The sequence below is a fragment of the Eretmochelys imbricata genome, chromosome 5 (assembly GCF_965152235.1).
Source record: "Eretmochelys imbricata isolate rEreImb1 chromosome 5, rEreImb1.hap1, whole genome shotgun sequence".
Taxonomy (NCBI): Eukaryota; Metazoa; Chordata; order Testudines; family Cheloniidae; genus Eretmochelys; species Eretmochelys imbricata.
The window spans coordinates 88,307,898-88,328,951 of NC_135576.1; the positions used below are offsets into that span (position 1 = coordinate 88,307,898).

General features: G+C 38.8%; 1 protein-coding gene across 9 annotated transcripts in view; it reads left to right on the forward strand.

Annotated features, from left to right (window-relative positions):
* Nucleotides 1-21,054, forward strand: part of CDC14B (cell division cycle 14B) — an 82,385-nt gene that overhangs the window by 5,951 nt on the left and 55,380 nt on the right. For 7 of the 9 annotated variants that reach the window (XR_013346186.1, XM_077817448.1, XM_077817444.1 and 4 more), the window contains exons 2-4: nucleotides 9,376-9,469; nucleotides 10,773-10,848; nucleotides 17,463-17,555. Coding sequence is in view for 8 of the 9 variants with exons in the window: in XM_077817448.1 (XP_077673574.1) it covers nucleotides 9,376-9,469; nucleotides 10,773-10,848; nucleotides 17,463-17,555 (263 nt within the window). In the remaining variant the exon portion in view is untranslated. Of the gene's footprint in view, nucleotides 1-7,803; nucleotides 8,417-9,375; nucleotides 9,470-10,772; nucleotides 10,849-17,462; nucleotides 17,556-21,054 lie in introns of those variants that run through there. The other 2 variants (XM_077817447.1, XM_077817446.1) reach the window with 2 other exon arrangements.

A 21,054-nucleotide genomic window follows, 5' to 3' on the forward strand; every position in this document is an offset into this window, starting at 1 on the left:
TGGGTGTAACAAATCATGGTGGTCTGATGTCACATACATGGATTACAAATTCTGTTGTGCATTATACTTGAGTGTTTAACACTACAATCTATAAACATTATAGTACTTCAGTTATTACTAATAGCTCTCTGTCAGAATAAGCTTCAGTAAGTATTCTTTTAAAAATTATTTCTCATACACAGTTTTGCTCTCCATTGCAATCCTAACACTTTTTGAGATGTTTTACTCTGGTGGTGTAAAAAAAGACACTGGCTGGGAAAACACTGTAGATTTTCCCATATTCCTGTGAATGCGTGGTAGGTACATGCCATATTCCAGGAATAACATCAAGGATGTAGGAAAATGATTGACTAAAGAATACAATTCCTTAAAGTTTCTGTTGTGCTGTATTACAGTGGATTTAAAATTACATCATTTTTTTCTTCAACTAATGCATGACACTCAGATAATGTGAATTTTATTTGCCAAAACTGAACAAACTCACCTCCACTTATTAGATGTAATCTCCCATGTCTTTCAAAATGATAGCTATATACAATGCAAATAAATTGTAGAGATTTTATTTAAGATGGGTAGGTAGTTTTTTATTTCCTATCTTTGGTATGTATGTTCTGTACATTTCTCTAACTATGCCTGAGAAATAAGATTCTAAAGCATGTTGTGTTGCGTTGTAACTTTCCAACAAAATTATTTAGACAAGTTTGGTTACAATTTGCAGGAGATAAAGCTGCCCGCTTCTTGTTTTATAATATTACCTGAAAGTGAGAACAGGCGTTCGCATGGCACTGTTGTGGCCGGTGTTGCAAGATATTTACACGTCAGATGCGCTAAAGATTCATATGTCCCTTCATGCTTCAACCAACCACCATTCCAGAGGACATGTGTCCATGCTGAAGATGGGTTCTGCTCGATAATGATCCAGAGCAGAACGGATCGATGCATATTCATTTTCATCATCTGAGTCAGATGCCACCAGCAGAAGGTTGATTTTCTTTTTTGGTGGTTTGGGTTCTGTAATTTCTGCATCTGAGTATTGCTCTTTTAAAACCTTTGAAAGCATGCTCCACACCTCTTCCCTCTCAGATTTTGGAAGGCACTTCAGATTCTTAAACCTTGGGTCGAGTGCTTTAGAAATCTCACATTGGTATCTTCTTTGCGTTTTGTCAAATCTGATGAGAATGTGTTTTTAAAAGAAACATGTTTTAATCAGAGACTGCTATAACATGAAATATATGGCAGAATGTGGGTAAAACAGCACAGGAGACATACAATTCTCCCTCAAGGAGTTCAGTCACAAATTTTATTAACACATTATTTTTTAACCAGTGTCATCAGCATGGAAGCATATCCTCTGGAATGGTGACTGAAGCATGAAGGTGCCTACAAATTTTTAGCATATCTGGCACGTAAATACCTTGCAACGCCAGCTACAAAAGTGCCATGCGAACGCCTGTTCTCACGTTCAGGTGACATTGTAAATAAGAAGCAGGCAGCAGTATCTCCCGTAAATATAAAAAAACTTGTTTGTCTTAGTGATTGGCTGAACAAGAAGTAGGACTGAGTGGACTTGTAGGCTCTAAAGTTTTACATTGTTTTGTTTTTGAGTGCAGTTATGTAACAAAAAAAATCTACATTTGTAAATTACACTTTCATGATAAAAAGATTGCGCTACAGTACTTGTATGAGGTGAATTGAAAAATACTATTTCTTTTATCATTTTTACAGTGCCAATGTTTGTAATAAAAATAGTATAAAGTGAACACTGTACACTTTGTATTCTGTGTAGTAATAGAAATTGATATACAGTATTTGAAAATGTAGAAAAACATCCAAAAGTATTTAATAAATTTCAATTGGTATTCTATTGTTTAGCAGTGTGATTAATCACGATTAATTTTTTTAATTGCAGTTAATTTTTTTTAGTTAATCACTTGAGTTAACTGCGATTAATCAACAGCCCTACTTTAGAGTCCTTTTATTTAGGATGGGTGTCAATTTTGTTTACATTGAGAAATTTATTTCTACAGAGAAGTGCTGTAGAGTCTGCAATATACTCATGCTTTAATTCTGACTCTTTTTACTTAGGCTGTCACTTGGAATTTTCATGAAATATTCTGTTGGCTTAATATATGCATCGATAATTTCTATTTAAACAACATAATTCACAATTCTGTCTTAATATTGTTGCATTACGAAGAAAACACAATTTTCTGGAATGATAGGAACATTTTTTTTACTGAGACTTGTGTTTTTCACTGGTGTTTGTAAACATTTTTCAGTGAGTTTTTATTATAAATCTCTCTCATTACAGGAGAAGTATGTAATCATTTATCAGCATGACCTCATTTTCTTATGACTCTTTCAAAATCTTCCTTGATTTGAGAAAGTGGTTAAGGCTTTTTTTGTCTAATCCAGTGCTGAAAGTGTGGGAACTCTGTTCTCTCAGATTTACATGTCTGTTACATGGGAGCAGCAGAGAACAGGGACTATATATTATTTTAGGGAAGGTAGGGCCATGATTGTGGAACAGATCTCATCAGTCTGAGGAAAAATCCCTATTTATTTTCAAACAATGTGTTTAACTTTATATTTAATTTTAATCTGTGTCCTCATACTCTTGTTCAGAAAGTATGCTGATACTTGGTTTCTATCATGGTCACCAGTTTTATCATCTCTTGGCTTTGATTTCTGCAGTGATTAGTGAGTTCTTTATAATGTAAGATGATTGATTGAAAAACTTCAGTTTTATTTATATTAGTTTGGCATCACAGAGTGTTATACCTGTACATTATCTATTGCATCTTTTTGAGATCTGCTAGGTTTAGAAAGAATTGTTTGGATTCTCGGAACCCTAACTTTTAATACATATTGGTACATAACTCAGATCTGTAAAACACTTACTACTAGTACTGCAAATTACTCTCAGACTTCGTTCTTTATTATTTGGCGTATGCCGTCCAGTCAAGCCAACCCACACCATTCTTATCAACAGTGTTCAAGGCATGAAGACCTCTAGGATAATACTAATCTTTATAATTCAGTATGAGCAAGACCATTTCAGATTTAAAAATTTAAGATTTGTTAAAGTCTGTAATATCTTTTTATATAAATACAGGCTCTTATGCATTTATATTCCGAGGGACTTGTTAGCTGCCTTACCATCAAGTTCAAGAACTTTCATTTTGTCAAAAGAACAAGTGTATCTTCACTCTTCAGACACCAGAATAATCTCTCTGGTAAGAACAGGCATGTTTACTTGCTGTCCAATATTGAAGTGCTGCTGTGTATTAGCTGCCTGTTGAATTCAAAGTTCTGTCTATAAAGACTTTGACTTGCAGATCTCTAGAGACATCAGGATTGTTGTGGGTGATGGAAAGGAGAATATTTTTAGGAAGTGCTATTCGTTCCTTTTCCAGAATCAAGTAAATAAGATCATGAAGAGGAAGCTGCTGGTATCCTGCTGATACCCTGCATAGATATTTTCACAGCTCATTGCCTGCTTGTAGAGACAAGAAATTAACCAGCCCTAGTCTTGCATCCCTCTGACACAGGATTAGCAAGCTCCCCTTAGCTTCTGCCAGTGTAAAATTAAGCTTTGTTTTTCATCACAATAACTTTCTTTTTTGTTGAAATAATGTATATGAAAAATAGTTTTCAAATTTGTTGTAAATAAAACAAAATGCCTGGCTTTTACCTTTTTTAAGATGCATGACTTTTTTATTTAAATAAGTGCAAGACAACAAGTCCTTCTCCTGCAGTCAGGACCCTTACAGAGCCCCACTGACTTAATTTCAGTTGTAGTAATCTCATAGTGTGTATAATAGTGCTGTTTAAAAACGTAACATGTTAATACTTGGTTATTGTAAAACAGAGCCAGAAATGCTTTTGAGGAAACCTGAATAAAATAGCTCTGTTGAGTAGTTTCTCATCCTGCTGACACTGTCATTGAGGCCAAAATACTCAACATTGTAGTGAGATAGCAGTCTGAGTAGGCAAAAGTAAATAACCTAATTCTGTTCTGAAATTATTTCATTTTATATTCCTTTCTTAAATTTTCCAGTAGGGAAAATGAACAATATGAAGTTTATTTGCAGTTTTATTGCAGAGCAGTTGTTGTGAGTACTGACAGCTTCTCTGGGTGATGGCATTTAATTCACTCAGGTTTTATTTTGAGGCTGTTGTGTAAATTAAGAATATCAAGCTTGTATTTCTTAATGTATTCTGCTGTTCTGAATATAGCAACAATTAAAATGATCCAAAGATAGCACTAAATAATAAAGGGGTAACCGCCATTTAATAGTCCATGCATATTGTTCACCCATAATCTGAATCCCATTTCATATTAAACCATTATTCGGTTTAATATGAAACAATGTTAAATGGGATTCAGGTTTTGGGTGAACAATATACACAGACAAACTGCTGTTTCTACTTTATTTTGCACTACTGTTAGATTTTAATTATTTTAAAAAAACATCTGTGTTTTAAACAAATCATTGAGTCCTTTTTCTTGAATGGACATAAAGGGGGGAAAAAGCTAAGACAGCCAAATACTCTATTTTTATAGGTTGTCAGAAGCTGCTTACACTGAGTTCAGTAAGAAAAACAGCATTTGTAACGCCAATATTAGAGATTCTCCAGTCAGTCTTTCTTTTAGAATTGTTTGTGGTATGATCACAAATTTTAGAATTAACATATTATGAGTTAATTTAGGCTTAGCACTCTAAGTGACTGTATTTAAATAAGGTAAAACTTTTTTTCCCCCCTTTAATGTACAATGAAGGCCTAGTCTACGCTTAACTTTTGCTGGCATAGCTATGTCCGTCAAGGTGTGACTTATTTTTCCCTCATCCCTGATGGACATAGCTATGCGAGCAACTATCCTAGACGCAGTTATACCAGTAAAAAGTTGTATAGCTTATTTAGTTCAGGGAACTAGTAGAACAAGTTATACCTGCAGAAGCACTCTTTTATTGGTATAAATTGTATCTTCCCCAAAATTGACATTTAGCATAACTTATGGAAGATGTAAGCACTTTAAAAGAATAATGTGATCAACATTTGATAGTGGATTTATTTTCTAGGCTAACCTAAGGGTTTGTTTCATAAGAACGTAAGAACGGCCATAATGCGTCAAACCAAATGTCCATCTAGCCCAGTATCCTGTCTTCTGACAGTGTTCAATGCCAGGTTCCCCAGAGGCAATGAACAGAACAGGTAATCATCAAGTGATCCATCCGCTGTTGCCCATTTCCAGCTTCTGGCAAACAGAGGCTAGGGACACCATCCCTGCCCAATGGCTATTAGCCATTGATCCTCCATGAATTTATTTAGTTCTTTTTTTGACCCTTGGTATAGTCTTGGCCTTCACAACATCCTCTGACAAGGAGTTCCACAGGTTGACTGTGCGTTGTGTGGAAAAAATACTTCCTTTTGTTTGTTTTAAACCTGCTGCCTATTAATTTCATTTGGTAGTTTCATTTCATTAGTTCTTGTGTTCTAAAATGAAAGACCCACATTTTCAAACAGATGCCTAAAGTTAGGCTCATTAGTTCATATTTATATACCTAAACAAGTGATTTGATTTTCAGAAGTGCCAAATCACATATTTAAGGTGGGATTTTCAAAGAGGCTTAAGAGAGTTAGGCAACTAACGCTCACTGACTTTCTGCAGGACCTGGACACCTAACTCCCTATAGGCTCCCTTTAAAAACTTCTCCTTATTTGCTAAATACAGACTCCAAGAACCTAATTTAACACCTGTTCTTTGGAAAATTTTGGCTGGAAGCTTTTATTTTGCTTGAGAAAATCCTACATTTTTTTTTTTTTTTTTTTTTTTGCTGGTTATTAGCGTGGTTGGTTGGTTGGCTGTTTTTTTAGGTTTTATTTTTTTAAATAAATTGTCTTTATGCATCAATAAATTGAACTGATATTCATCTAGAAACAAATCTATGAGAGAACAAGTGGACATAAGAGAACGGAGGCTGTTTCAGTCTAATTAATACGTTTTTGGCTGCATTGCCAACTAAGCTTTGCAAACTAATTGAGTGAATCATTATGTTGTACTAGTCAAGAATTCTAACAATGTCTGTGGATTATCATCATGAATGAGGCAACTAAATCCTTTGGATTTTGTAGTTTTAAAATAAGTTCTAAAGCTGAGTAAAACAGATACTCTGCAAAGTTTTAGTGCAATTCTAAAATATCTTTTTAAGCATTGATTAATACCCGTGATATTAGTATGCAAACATATGGGTCTGAGCACTGCAAAAAATCTTGGGTGAGTGAAACAAGTCCTGAAAAAAATCTGATTTTGCTGCAAATCAGTTATGAAGCAAAAGTATTAAACTGCATTACCCACAGGATCGACGCGATACTCTAGACTCAATAAATTGACCGCTCAGCGTTCTCCCATCGACTCTGGTACTCCACCGGAGTGAGAGGTGCAGGTGGAGTCGACAGGGGAGCATCAGTTCTTGACTCACCGCAGTGACGAGACTGCGGTGAGTAGATCTGAGTATGTCGACTTCAGCTATGTTATTCATGTAGCTGAAGTTGCGTAATTTAGATCAATCCCTTCCCCCTCCCATAGCCCAGGCCTAAACATTTGGCCTGCATATGCAAGAGTGGCAAAACTTGTATTGTGCATCATATCTTCATATTCTTTCTGCTCAAGTGTACGCACTTTTTGGGTGACATTTTCAAAAGAGACATAATCACATCGAGCTTTTGTAAATCCTGTTAGGTGCCTATTGCATCTTTAGGCATCTAACTATATTTTTTAATCTAGCACATGGGCTCCTAAATCACATGGATATCTTTGAACATTTTAACTCTTTTGGCTTGAAGATATCCAAAAAATGACTTGTCATTTATATATGGCTAGTGTTTTAAAATGCATATGCTATTCTGCTGTTCTGGAATAGTGCTTTTCACATTTGTGCATTTCACAGTTTCATTTGAGGATCAAAAATACTGGGGCTAACTTTGTACTCTCTGGTCAAATGTTGGCTTATACATTCCTTTAGTGCAGTTTCACAACACAACTAAAGATTTTAATGAGGCTACAGTAAATGAAGATTTTTAGCTCAAGATGCCCCTTCTCCCAATTCCAACATGGCTCTTCCCTTTCACTTTTCCTTCCACTCTTCTGGGAGTGTAGTTTAGGCCTGCCACTCGCAGAAAAAGTTAGGAACTGGAGCAACTCCTCCTCTCTAGCATGGGGAATGGGAAGGTTGGCTGTGGTTCTTTTTGTAACCTGTGGGTGGTGCTCCTTCAGGTGGCCGCTGAAGAGCAACCATGAGGAACAAGGCCCACCCTCAAACCAAGGAATTGGTGGGGTTCCGTTTCTTTTTGGACTCTTATCACTGTTATGAGCGGAGCGAAAATGGCTTATGAGTAGTTTAATGTCTTTAACAGTAGCCGCACCTTCGTTGTGTTTGCAAGGCCCTGGGCTTAGGGGCTTTGAGCGCACCGCTTGCAGGGGACACCAGAGGGGCCACAACACTCTGAGAGGTGCGCTGCAGGCAGATGCCCAGCTGGCAGCGCGGTGGGTTGATTAAGGGGCTATAGTCACACCGTAAATGTGGGGGGACAAGCCCTCGTTTAAAAATAACACTCAAGGAGCGGGCTGCTGTCCTGCGCTGGGAAGGGGACAGCGCTCCCCGGGGCACAAGCGCAGTCCCTTTAAAATACCAGCAGCCCGTGTGCCGCAGGCGCTTTGCGAGGCGGGGCGGTCTCCCCTCCAGGCCCAGCCCGCGGGGTGGGCCTTCCCCTCGTGAGTTGTTTTCTCCGTACGCCGGAGAGGAGAGGAGCGGCGCCCCCGGGCCCAGCTGCGCCGCACGGGCTGCGCCGCCTGCCGGCTAATGCTGCTGCGATGGGAGGACTCGCTGGCGAGCTCTCTGCTCACAGCCTGCGGGGGCAGCGATTGCCGAGGCTTGCGCGCCGCGCTCGGGTTTTCTCCCCGGCTGGGGCTGGGATTTGTCTTGTGGGCGCATCAGACTCGTTCGGGCCCGAGGACGCTTCTGTTTGAATGCCCGTAAGGCAGCTTCCGGAGCTGGAAAGTCTTTCTCGAGGAAGGGGACAGATGCGGGCCGAGCCCGCCAGCCGCTGGCGACCCACTTCTGGCCGTGGTGCCTGCTGAAGGAGCGCGGGAGGCGGCTGGCCGGCGGGGCCCAGAGCAGACACCCCGGGGCTCACGCTGCATTTGGATGCGCCTTGAGGCGAGGGTGCCCTTTAATCTTTAAAACTCTGCAGGGAGTGGCGCTTTCGTTTCCTTAGCGCTGTCAGACTCCAGTGACAAACGCAGCAGGCTATTTGCGGGCTCGGTAACATTGTGGGGGCTGGCCCCCTTTTCAGTGTTTGTAAGTGATGAGCGTCAGAAAGGAATCGCGCCCCTCTGTGGAGTTCATCAAAGGTGAGCAACTTAAAATGCCAGTTTAAGTGGTTTTTTTTCGTCTTTGGTTTGTTAAAGAAGCAAGTTTTTGAAATTCGTTTTGCAATCGTGCATGTGATCAAGGGGCAGGAACTTGTACTGCACCGCTTTTGTCGCGTTCGCTTCTTTGAAACAAAACGCGTTTTCTTTTGTTGGAACTATGATGAATTAACGTAAAGTGGATTTGGGAGGCAGTAAACAGCAGCTGTCTGTAACTTCCTGGCCTTTTTCAACCTGTTGATATTTTACCTAAGTTAGTTAAAAGTTAATATAAGTAAATCACTGATTGCGTAACAAATGCATGTGCATTGTCAAACAAAGAACTCTCAGGAAGAATCCAAACTTGAGACCTTCTTTTTCTATTGTCGGTTATCAAATTTTACTGTGCTTCACTTTCCTCTTTTGGTAACGTTTACATTCTCCTCCCACCTTCACCCGCACATCCCTAATAGACTCAAAATATCTTGTTTTATATTCCTATAATAAGTGTCCAGGTCATGTTCTTGTGTGTGTGGCTGGTTGGTTGGTTGGTTGTTTTCTGATTTCAAAGAGCCAGATTTGCTCCTCTCTGAATTGTAGTAGTCAATAGATGTGTGTATATAGACAAACACAAAGTCTCCCAAATCAGCTATGGGAAGGCAGTCTGGTTATCCTCTGAACAACTTGTTTGCCAAAGGAAAACCACAGTGAGCTTTTGACTAAATTACAAGTAAGTTTTAAACTGTTTGGTAACCAAAACCTAGCCTTTGAACTTAATCATTGTCTTCCTTGTTGTCTAGTGCCTGAAAAATAATGTCCTCTAATCTGGAAACCCTGAAAGGAAAATTTGGTACTAAATTGTGACCATTTAAAGTTATTACATTTAAGAGCAACATTTCAAGTTTTCTGTGGAAATTTGTAATGTTAAGGGTAGTATTAGTTTAAAATCTCTTGCATTTCAGGTCGCCTTTATTTTGCAATTCTCTGCCAAAAACCAAAGAGTGGTGTTGCAAATACACATTATTTCTGCATAGATGATGAACTTGTATACGAGAAGTAAGTACAGTCCTTATTCTTGTATTCTACAGAACGTTGCCATAAATTGGTAAGAAAAGCACTAATAAGCAAGTGATGTAATTCTTATTCTGTTTTTATTAGCGGTAGTTAAAACTTCTGTACAGATTACAGAAGTTTATGTATGGAGTTTATTCTCAAAACTAGTGTACTAGTCCCAGCTAATTTCACTTGCAATGGGACTTTATACGTGAGAGGGCCTGGTGGCTCCCCACCAATTTCTGTCTTGAAAAATTTCAGAAACTTTTTGTTTCTTACTTATACCTTATTCCTACTGGAAGATATCGGAATACTTTACAACAAGATAAAAACAATTTAGAAGCATTAACTGAAATATTTAGCCAGAAGGAATGTTTCTAGTTGCCGAAATACCGGGGTAAAATATCTAAACTTCCTAGAATAATAGATGGGTCAAAACCTGGCAGTTGCTGACTCAGCACTTCATGACCCGAGCATAATAGCTACATTAATAGCTACAGTGAACTGCGTCGGTCTTTCAGATAAGACCTTGACATTTATTTTATTATTTATTTTTATGATACTCTGCATGGATATTAAAGATCACTTAGTACTTTTGAAAAAAAATAAGAGTATCTTTAGTTAAAAATTTCTATGCTCACCTTACCCAGGTTGTGATGTTTTGTTCGTTTTCTGTATTTCAGTGGGGCTCTGTATACACAGTGGTAGAATGTTGTGAGGATTAATGAGTAAATATATAAATAATGTGAATCTGATAGCTTTTAAACATAGTGCCAGCAGAAGATTTTGGAATTAATTAATTAACCTTGTTTTTGAATGGTGACAGGTTTCAGAGTGGTAGCCGTGTTAGTCTGTATCAGCAAAAAGAATGAGGAGTACTTGTGGCACCTTAGGGACTAACAAATTTATAAGTTAGTCCCTAAGGTGCCACAAGTACTCCTCCTTCTTCTTCTTTTTGAAGGCATGTTTTTGCACTGTCTTTAAAATCAAGAGTTCCTAACGTGGTGCCAAAAAAGTTATCTTACTGTGAGCCTTCAAAAGTTTGCTCACTTCATCATTTCATTGACCTTTTAGGAGGTCTTGTGTGGAGAAGAAAGTAGAATAAATTTAAAAATAAAGTTTTAAAAGCTGATGAAATACTACAGAACTATACTTATGGTATGCAGGATGGCAATTTCAAGAAGTTGTACCGAATTTAATGTGTGCATTAATTATTAGTTTTTATGTGGTGCATGTGGATTTCTTTAAAATTATTTCTACAAAACATGTACAAGCAAAATGTTTTCTTTCTTTCCCTCCCCACAAGCTTCTACGCAGATTTTGGACCTCTCAATCTGGCAATGGTTTACAGATATTGTTGCAAGCTAAATAAGAAATTAAAGGTAAAAACTGTTTTGTACCAGATAGACATAAAATATTGGAATTGGCCCATTTATAAAAATGGTGAGGTGAAAAAATGTTCCTTGTTTGAGAAATATCTTCAAATTGATATGTGGATTGCCATTCAGGCTTGTGTTTTGGATGTGTACACACTAAACTGTATGTAGTATATATTTGTGTTTTCAGATTTGGCCAGATTATATTTTCGGGCGGGTGTGTGGTGTGGAGGGAAAAGACAGAGAGTGAGGGATGTAAGAGGAGGAGAACTATTTGCCTTTAGGACATAGTAGTTGTACAGTAATTATTGTGAAACTGCAACTTCTAAGTATTGGTACTGTTAGAAACAACTAGAAGAACTCTTAGTGGGCAAAGGTCTCTTTCAGTAGAAGGCCCCCTCCTCTGGAATTCAGTCTCCTTGGAAATCTGCCAAGGTCTAGTGAGTTTCAGGGCTCAATGAGAGACACATTTATTTGATTTGACTTCTGTTTGATTTGTTTTAATTTGATTTTTTTAATTTTTTTAATTTTTTGGTCTTCACAACATTTCTATAGGGAGCCACATTTGCTTTTTAAAAAAATATTCAGGGCTCACTCCTGCAAGGTGACTGAGCACCCTTACTCCTGCAGTTGAGATAGGGTGACCAGATAGCAAGTGTGAAAAATCAGGACAGGAGTAGGGGGTAATAGGTTCGTATATAAGACAAAGCCCTGAATATTGCGCCTGTCCCTATAAAATCAGGACATCTGGTCACCCGAAGTTGAGGTAACTTGCTATGTCTGAGGAGGCGCTCTGTACCTTTCAGAATTGGGCTCTTGGTAGATGTTATGTTTTATAGTATCTCTATAAATCGAAATAATGAAGTCTTACATTTTCTATATCAATTCAAGTTATCCAGTGCAAGTTTGTCAACAGAGGTTGGAGTACAAAACGTGGTAGGCAAATAAAAATCTTACTAAAATTTATATGCTCTTTGCTTGTTCAAAAGCCCATTAGTCAGATTTTGAAACCCTACACTGAACTGTGAAAACTGGAAGTATGCAATACAATATGTCTTTTATGGAAAATCTTGGCATTTTGTGAATGTTCCTTGCTGTCTAGCACTGGTGTCAAGCTGTCTGCTTCAGATTCATTGTGCCAAATACACTACAATGGGTTGTTTCGCTTAGCCATGAGAATTTGCCCTGATTTTGCTTGAAAATTATTCCACAGAAGTTTCTGTATTGTGATTTATTTTTAAATGGGTTGGTTTGTGAGAGCAATATACTTGAATGCTAGATGTTTTAAAGGGATGTTCAGTGCAGAACTCATTCTACACTGATCATAGTGGTATCTGAGTGACTCGTTTCACTTTTAAGCATTGTGGTATTTTTGGCTAACAGAATGGGCTGATAAGAGAAATCGTTCATTTGTAGTGCACATTTAAAACATATTGCCATCACTTCATTAGTAAGGTTGTAATTTTCTATTGAAAATCCAGTTCTGTCTCCCCTCAAACAAGGTATATCATGGAGTTGGATGGTGGTTTATCAAAATTTGAGATGATTCAAACACAAGTGGTTTCTGATTTAGGACTTTAAAAATATGGATGTAATTCATATTTTGAAAATTATTCTAAGGTTTCTGATCAAGCTATATCACAGAAATAGCTTGCAGTAAAAATTTAGACTATTTTGAAAATTTTACCCAAAATCTTGTCAAGGACCCTTGGCTATCTCCCTTTTGAAACTGGGACTGGGGTGCTTATGAAAATTTTATCTCTAGTGTATAGGACTATGATTGGTAAGTGAAAAATGTTGGAGTAATTTCATATAGCTATTTTGAAATCTCATGGGGTCCTAGTAGAGGTTTAAAAACATTGCTAAAGTTCTGATACTCTATAGAACCCTCCCTTTCAGTGCATAGCTTCAAAATATGAATTTGTAATGGAAGTTATTGTGTTTATGGCTACTTTTTCTAACATTATGGGGGAAATCCCAGAATTCCTACCTCACTCGTTGTCATCACTGGTATTGCCTCTTGCCTGCCCATATCCTCCAGTAACAGCCACCCAGGGCGCTGTTTCAGTTTTTGTTTCTAGTGGTGTTCATTTTTTCCTTCATTCACTTTCAGGGGTGGGTAGAGGCTGCAATATAATCTTAATCTCCTAAAATTTCTTTTCTATACCCATTCTAGACTTCATGGCATTTATCAGCAGTGCCACCAGTAGAAACTGAGAGCATTCTCCATCAGTATGTGAGCCAATACAGTTTCCCTTTTCTATGCCCCCAATGTCCATAAACTTTCCTTGGAGTGAAAGTTTTGCTGAAGGGGAGGGAGGAATGTCTCCTCCAGCCAGGCAGTTTAAGAAATACTGGGAACATATTTATGTAAACGGGAAAAGAGAGAGGAGCAGTGCCTGCCTCTGAGTCATGGGCAATAGCAGCAGTAGGCCGGTCTCAGCAGGTCTGATAGACTTAAATTTTGCCAAAATACTCGGATGCAGGGAAGCTTCAGACTGCTAGCCATAAATCATCTTGTAGTCCTTGTTCCATTGAGTTGGAGAATCCAGTCTACATTATTCAACATCTGTTATACTTACTGATTATAATAGAGCACATACTTCTAACTTCCTAATAAGATTCACAGTATTGCCAACTCCACAAGCTCTAAAACCATTAGACAGACAAAAATATTCATATGACTAGTTTAAAAAAAACAAGATTTTTTTTTTAAACTTGCATTGGATTTATGATTTGTTTTCCGATATTTGAAATAGTGGATGGAATTGTCCCTATTTGTGTTTGCATATTTCAGGTGGGAATTCCTAATGTGTAATAAATACAAATTGGGAGACCTTCTTTTCTTTTTGGCTGATAGGTGGGGCTAATCCCTTCCCAAAGTATTGTCCTAGGCTCCCTGCAGCTCCCACTGTCCAGTGGGCACTACCCTGCCTCATGCTGTGCATTCTCTGGACTCCCTCCTCCCTTCAGGATATCAGGATTGCTAATTCCAAGTGTTCAAAAATCATGAGTCTGTCGTCCCCCCCCTCCAGCCCCCAAATGATGAGCTTTTAATGAGTAAATTTGGGGTAGTTTGTTCTTGTTTCCTGGCTTTGAGCCTTTAGGGTTCACGTGTTCAAGGTTTTCTCCATCACCTAGAAACTTTTTTTTTTTTAATTGAAAAGCTGAGTGTCTAATGTAATTTTTAGACTCAAGGAGCTTTAAGAGAACCCCCTGAAATATCCCAAGACTTGCAATTAAAATAGTGAGAATTAGCAACTCGGAGATACTGCCCCTGCCCAGCTCCCTGTCCTTCCCTCTGTCCCCATGTATTGCCCACACACAACTTCCCTCCATATAGGATTTTGATGGTGGGACACAGAAAGGAGGAGAGAGTGCAACTGGGCTAGAGTCTACACCCGACAGGCTGGAGAGAAGGGGATGCGGGGACACATACTCCTTGAATCCTTTCTCCCTCTGCCCATTGCTCACCATTGCTACTCTAACTGTTGGTGGTAGGAGCTACATGTTGGTCCCAATCCAGTTCCCTTTTTCTTTGCCTGTCCTCATGGACTGCTGCACCTGTGCTTTGCACGGACAGCAAAAGCAGAGAGGAGTAAAGACTCTGAAGAAGGTAGCAGTCTGTTGGGATCCTGGAGATGGGCGGGTGGAGCCTGCCCACTACTAAAGGACCTCCCTCAGCCTAAGGGGAAGATCCACAAGGTCCGGGATCTCAGTTAAGTACGGGGCACAACTAAAGATATAACAGGGACAGGAGTGAGGTTACAGGGCTAAATGAAGGGAACCCGATAGGGACACCAAGCAGACACCCGCTGTTCTTCGAAGGTGACAAGGGAGCCAGCGGATGCCGCCCAGAGGAACTCTGCCAGGATGTGTGAGACCAGGGAGGAGTGGAAGTCAGCCCCACAGTCACAGAGCACCCCCTCATCTACCATCCTCTTCCTGGTGGTGTAAATGGCTACTTTGGCTAGTGCCAGGAGGAGGTTGATGAGGAGGTCTCATGACTTAGTGGGGCCACAGATAGTGTGTGCAAAGATGAACAAGTGTGGGGAGAAGTGCAGCCAGAACCACAGCAGGAGGTTCTGGAGGAGCCGGAATAGGGGCTGCAACCGAAGAAGGCAGCAGTTAGAGCAGCAGCCTCTGCTGGTGGCAGCTGGGACTTCAACCTATTGCCTGCAGCTTAGGCTCTCAGCAGCTGTCTCTGGTGGATGCAGCCAGAATTTCAGCATGAGCTTCAGCTTATGTAGAAATTGTGAGCTGCCAGGAACTTGTGAAAAGGCAATGTTAATGCTGAAAAATGAGACTAATGGGACTAATGAGAATGAACTGGCAGCACGGGATTCAAATACCACATTAGAAGAGAGGAGGAGATTGGGCAAGTATGCAGGGCAGGAGTTAAAGTTGGTTGTGGAAACATAAGTTTGAATTTTTGGAGTTTTTGAAAAATATTTACTTTTATGTCTGTTTTAAAATATTACAACTTTCTAATTTTTCAATATAACATTTAATATCAATGTTGAAATTGTTAAAATAACTGAAGAAAATACCACCAAAAAGAACACAGTAACTTTTCCCTTTAACATAAAATTACTGTTTTTCATAATGAAAATTATTAGGGCTGTCGATTAATTGCAGTTAACTCACGTGATTAACTTTAAAAAATTAATCACAATTAAAAAAATTAATAAGTTTTAATTGCACTGTTAATAGAATACCAATTGAAATTTATTAAATATTTTTAGATGTTTTCTACACTTTCAAATATTTTGATTTCAATTACAACACGGAACACAAAGTGTACAGAGCTCATTTATATTATTTTTATTACAAATATTTGCACTGTGAAAATGATAAACAAAAGAAATAGTATTTTTCAATTCACCTCATACAAGTACCATAATGCAATCTCTTTATCGTGAAAGTGCAATTTACAAATGTAGATTTTTTTTTATGTAACTGCACTCAAAAAAAAAAACCAAAATGTAAAGCTTTAGCGCCTACAAGTCCACTCAGTCCTACTTCACGTTCAGCCAATTGCTAAGACAAACAATTTTATTTACATTTACGGGAGATAATGCTGCCTGCTTCTTATTTACAATGTCACCTGAAAGTGAGAACAGGCATTCACATGGCACTTTTGTAGCCACAGTTGCAAGGTATTTATGTGCCAGATATGCTAAACATTCATATGCCTGTTTATGCCCTTCATGCTTCAACCACCATTCTAGAGGACATGCTTTCATGCTGATGACACTTTTTTAAAAAAAAAAATGCATTAATAAAATTTGTGACTGAACTCCTTGAGGGAGAATTGTATGTCTCCTGTTCTGTTTTACCCACATTCTGCCATATATTTCATGTTATAGTAGTCTCATGTAATGACCCAGCACATGTTCATTTTAAGAACACTTTCACTGCAGATTTGACAAAATGCAAAGAAGGTTCCAATGTGAGATTTCTGAAGATCGCTCCAGCACTCGATCCAAGGTTTTAAGAAGTGCCTTCCAAAATCTGAGAGGGATGAGGTGTGGAGCATGCTTTCAGAAGTCTTAAAAGAGCAATACTCAGATGCAGAAACTACAGAACCCAGACCACCAAAAAAGAAAATCAACCATCTGCTGGTGGCATCTGACTCAGATGATGAAAATGAACATGCGTCAGTCCACTCCGCCTTGGATCGTTATCAAGCAAAACCCACCTTCAGCATGGATGCATGTTCTCTGGAATGGTGGTTGAAGCATGAAGAGACACATGAATCTTTAGCTCATCTGGCACGTAAATATCTTGCAGCACTGGTTACAACAGTGCCATGTGAACGCCTCTTCTCACTTTAAGGTGACATTGTAAACAAGAAGTGGGGAGCATTATCTCCTGCAAATGTAAACAAACTTGTTTGTCTGAGTGACTGGCTGAACAAGAAGTAGGACTGAGTGGACTTGTAGGCTCTAAAGTTTTACCTTGTTTTATTTTTGAATGCAGTTTTTTTTTGTACATAATTCTACATTTGTAAGGTCAACTTTCATGACCGATTTCGTTACAGTACTTGTATGAGGTGAATTTAAAAATAATATTTCTTTTGTTTTTATAGCACAAATATTTGTAATCAAAAATAAATATAAAGTGAGAATTGTACACTTTGTGTCCTGTGTTGTAATTGAAATAAATATATTTGAAAATGTAGAAAACATCTAAAAATATTTAAATAAATGGTATTCTGTTGTGGTTTAACAATGCGATTAATCGCTTGACAGCCCTAAAAATTATATTTGAAATTTTGTAAAAATGTTCACTCTGCCACTCTCATTTAGAATGGCTTAACATGGTGCAGTGTAACTAGGTTTTCAACAGACTTGATGCTTTATCAACCAGTACGCTAAAACCCTGATCCTGCCTGGATGCTGAGCACTTCTCAGGATTGAAAATGGAATAACACATTTGATCATATCTTAACCAGAAAGGCATTGGAATTAATTTTGGAAACCTTATTTCCAATGAGGCCAATTTCTGTGTGTAGTTGGCTTTTCTGCTGCAGTGATTTCAAACTTATTTTTATCAGGCTATGCAGATTTATGTTCAAAGTGCCAAATTATAACCCTGTTGTTCATTTCTTGATGCAGTCATTTACATTGATAAGGAAGAAAATAATTCATTATACTGGCTTTGATCAGAAAAAACAAGCAAATGCTGCATTCCTCATAGGCTCTTACGCAGTAAGTATTTAACCTTTTACCATAAATTGAATTGCTACGTTTTGTTTTTTATCATTTTCCCATATGCAGTCCTTAAAATACGAAGAATGATACTCCCCCCCCCCCCCCCCATTTTAAAAAGTGGTGCTGGAGAGGGCTAAGAGTTTGACTTCCTGGTGTTGCTCTTGACTTTTTTCTTTACTATATAGAGATTACCCAAACTTTTTTTTTTTCCAACAAAGTGATCGATGTGACAGGAAAGGCCCCTAAGAGATTTTTATTTCTTTGCTGCCCAAAAATCTTCTGGGTGGGTGTTTCTAAAATCCCTTAGCTGATATAGGTGCACAAATCCTATAAATTCTTTTAAAGTTACTTAGGTTCTTTTGGAAAATGCACCTTCTGTCTTTTATTGCCAATATTTAATTTTTTTAAAGAAAATTGATTAATTCTTGATACTTTATCGTATTTCATCCTTTTTGTAAAGCCCAAATACCACCAAATGTTTTATTTTATATGTTTATATGTTGGGAAATATATCTTCTCCAGCCTATCCCTTTCCTGACACAGGCCAGGGATGGAACTTAGGGGAAGGAAGAAAAAGCCGTATGTGGTGTGCTCAGAACGGATATAATATCCAGGGGTTTAGAGGGGAATGTAGATAGAGTGCCTGAAGATGCACTGAGTCAGGTGCTTGGCGATGTAGGGAAAAAGCTAATAACCAATTGTGTTCATATTGCTCAATCTCTCTGAAAGACTAAGTTTGAAGCAGTAACCTCAGAAATGTGTAGTGAAGGTGTAAAATGCAGAATGTTTGAAATGTAAAGATGCAACAGACTGTAGATTGTTAACATTGTGATATTTGACTTGTGTTGCAGCTTGACTGCACGTGACTTTTTTTCATTTCTCTTTGAGCATTGACTAAAAATAAAGAATGGGGTGAAGGACCTGTGCTCTTCATCTTACTGGTGACTTGAGAGGGGGTTTAGAGTCCACACAGCCCTGAGTCATTCCCCTTTAAGAGCTCTGGAGGGCTATAAAGCTCCTGCCTTTCTGAGTGTTTCCCTGCTGCTGATTTGTGTTATGGAGTAGGTCTGTTTCCAGCTCCCCATGGTCTTCCTGTTGCCTGTTCTGCTGTACTTTTATAATGTCAAAATCTTCATTTATATGTGACAATTTCTTTCAACTGAAACCTCCAAGTGTTTAGAAATGTTACGTTCTCATTGCAGCATTCTGAAACTGAATGGAAATATGCAGCATATTTTGCTTCAGCTTAATTGTTTGGAGTCAAGATACTAGAGCAACTGATTGGTCACAGTTTTTAAGCAAGAAAAAAAAACAATCCTTAGAAGTAATTTGATTACTCTGTAGGCCAAAAAGTAAATGTGGACTGCTTTTATTATAGAATGTTCCTTTTCTTCTTTTATTATTTTTTGTCCTGTGTGTAGTACCATGGCATCAGCATAGCCATGGTCATCCTATGCAGAACCCAAAATGCAGAAATAATAAATAATCAGTGGCAGAGTAATCCATGATTTTAGTAACTTGTCGTAAAATACCTTTTTAAAATTAACTTTTAACAGTCCTGCTCCTGATCATCCATTCAGTTTTCCTGCCATGGCACCATACACCGGAGCACACAGTTGGAGGGGACTGTTTGTATAAACCTTCATAAATACATAGGGCCATATTTTCTCCTCCCACTTGGATACTGGTGGGAGGGCACTGATTACTCCTGATGGAATTCTTCACCAAAAAATTAAAAATTCTGCACACGATATTTTAAAATTCTACATATTTTATTTGTCAGAGTAGCACAGTATAATCACACCAGTTCAATTATTTTGGTAATTTATTTCAAAATACCTGCCAACAAGTATGTCTGTAACAATATGGACAACAAAAAAGATTCAGGAAATGTTTTTTGACAAATAGATTACTTAGTAGGCATATTAATATATAACTTTGAGAAAAAATTCATTTAAACTACAATACAGAAACATATTTCCTGCATCCCTCAGAAACAATACAAAGGCTTAGGGGAATCAGTGGTAATGGAGGAGCTAAGCAAGAGGGAAGCAATTCCTGGGAAGGAGCCTGGTAGTGAACCTGGAGGGTTATTGGATGTGGGTGGGAGAAGTATGGAACAGGTTTTTTGGGGGGTGGAGGGGATTGTTAGGGAGTTGGGGAGCCTCCCACGTGCAGACCCTGTCTGACCCCTAATATCTCCCATTCAGTCCGGCACATCTCCCAGCATCCCCATGTGGCCCTACATCCCCATTCCGCCACCCCCATCCCAACTCGCATTCAGTACCCGCCCCACTCTGTCCCCGGCACTATCCCTTCTAAGCCCCAGTCTGTGACCTCCCAGCATCCCCCTGTGCCCCGCTCTGTCCCCCCCCCCCCCATATCCCATGCCTTCTCACCTGGCCCCGCAGGCAGGGTGCTGTCAAGAACCCAGCCTCTCCTCCCTATTGGCTGCTGACTGCTACTGCCAGTGAGCTGGCTGCCCTCTGTTCTGGTGCCACAGCAGCGCATGGTGGGCGAAAGACATAATTGCAGTGCCTTATTTACAGATTAAATAATCTGTGGGGGATGTGAATTCTGTTCATGCGCAGTGGCGCAGAATTCCCCTAGGAGTAACAGATAAAGAGAATACTGCCTCTGGGGATATCTCCTTACCCACTAATCCCATAGAAGATCTTCCATGGAGAGCTAGATATGTGGACTGAGAGAGGGTTATGTGAAGATCATCCACACATTGCAGAACTGTACCCCCAAAGGCAGACCTGTCATTAAACTACCCAGACATTCATACGTGGAGTCCCCCTCAGGTCTTTCCATTGTCTGTAGTGGGAACTGAATCATGCTTTAAGAGAAAAATGGCTTAGAAACTGCTCCAGTATGTATGATACATATATATATTCAGAGAGACTTATTTAATTTATAAAATATTTTGTGCTGCTTTTATTTCATTAGGGAAATATATGTATTTAAACATGTATTTATTTGAATTAAACTTACATGAGTTTAAGAAACTAGGCCCCAGTGCTTAGAATAATGTAAGTTCTTGCCTCTGGTAGTCAATAGTATACTCAGTTATTGGGCAAAATTCTCTAAAGCTCAGTACAGGGAAGTGTAAACGGAATGAATGAAAAATTTAAGTTTGTATGTATATTTAAGCTTTCCAGCCCATTGGCCTATCAGTAATGCTCTTCACTGTTATGTTGAAGATCTGGGTTTAGTTTCTTGCTTCCTAGGCTGTCAAGATTGTGAGTCCTTCATGACATTTTGACTTCTGTCAGTTGAGTGGTATTAGATGCCTGAAGGGATCTCATTTCTACAACCCGCTTCTGTTCCAGTTCTGGAAACATATTGGCCACACTGCAGATTGGGGAAGGGAGGAGTTTGGGTGGGAAGCAGGTGAAATTAGATAGGGGAGGAAGTCATCAGAGATGCAACAGTGAAATGAATAGTGCTGTGTTTTTACTTTATGGGATGGAGAAGAATACAAACCAAAATG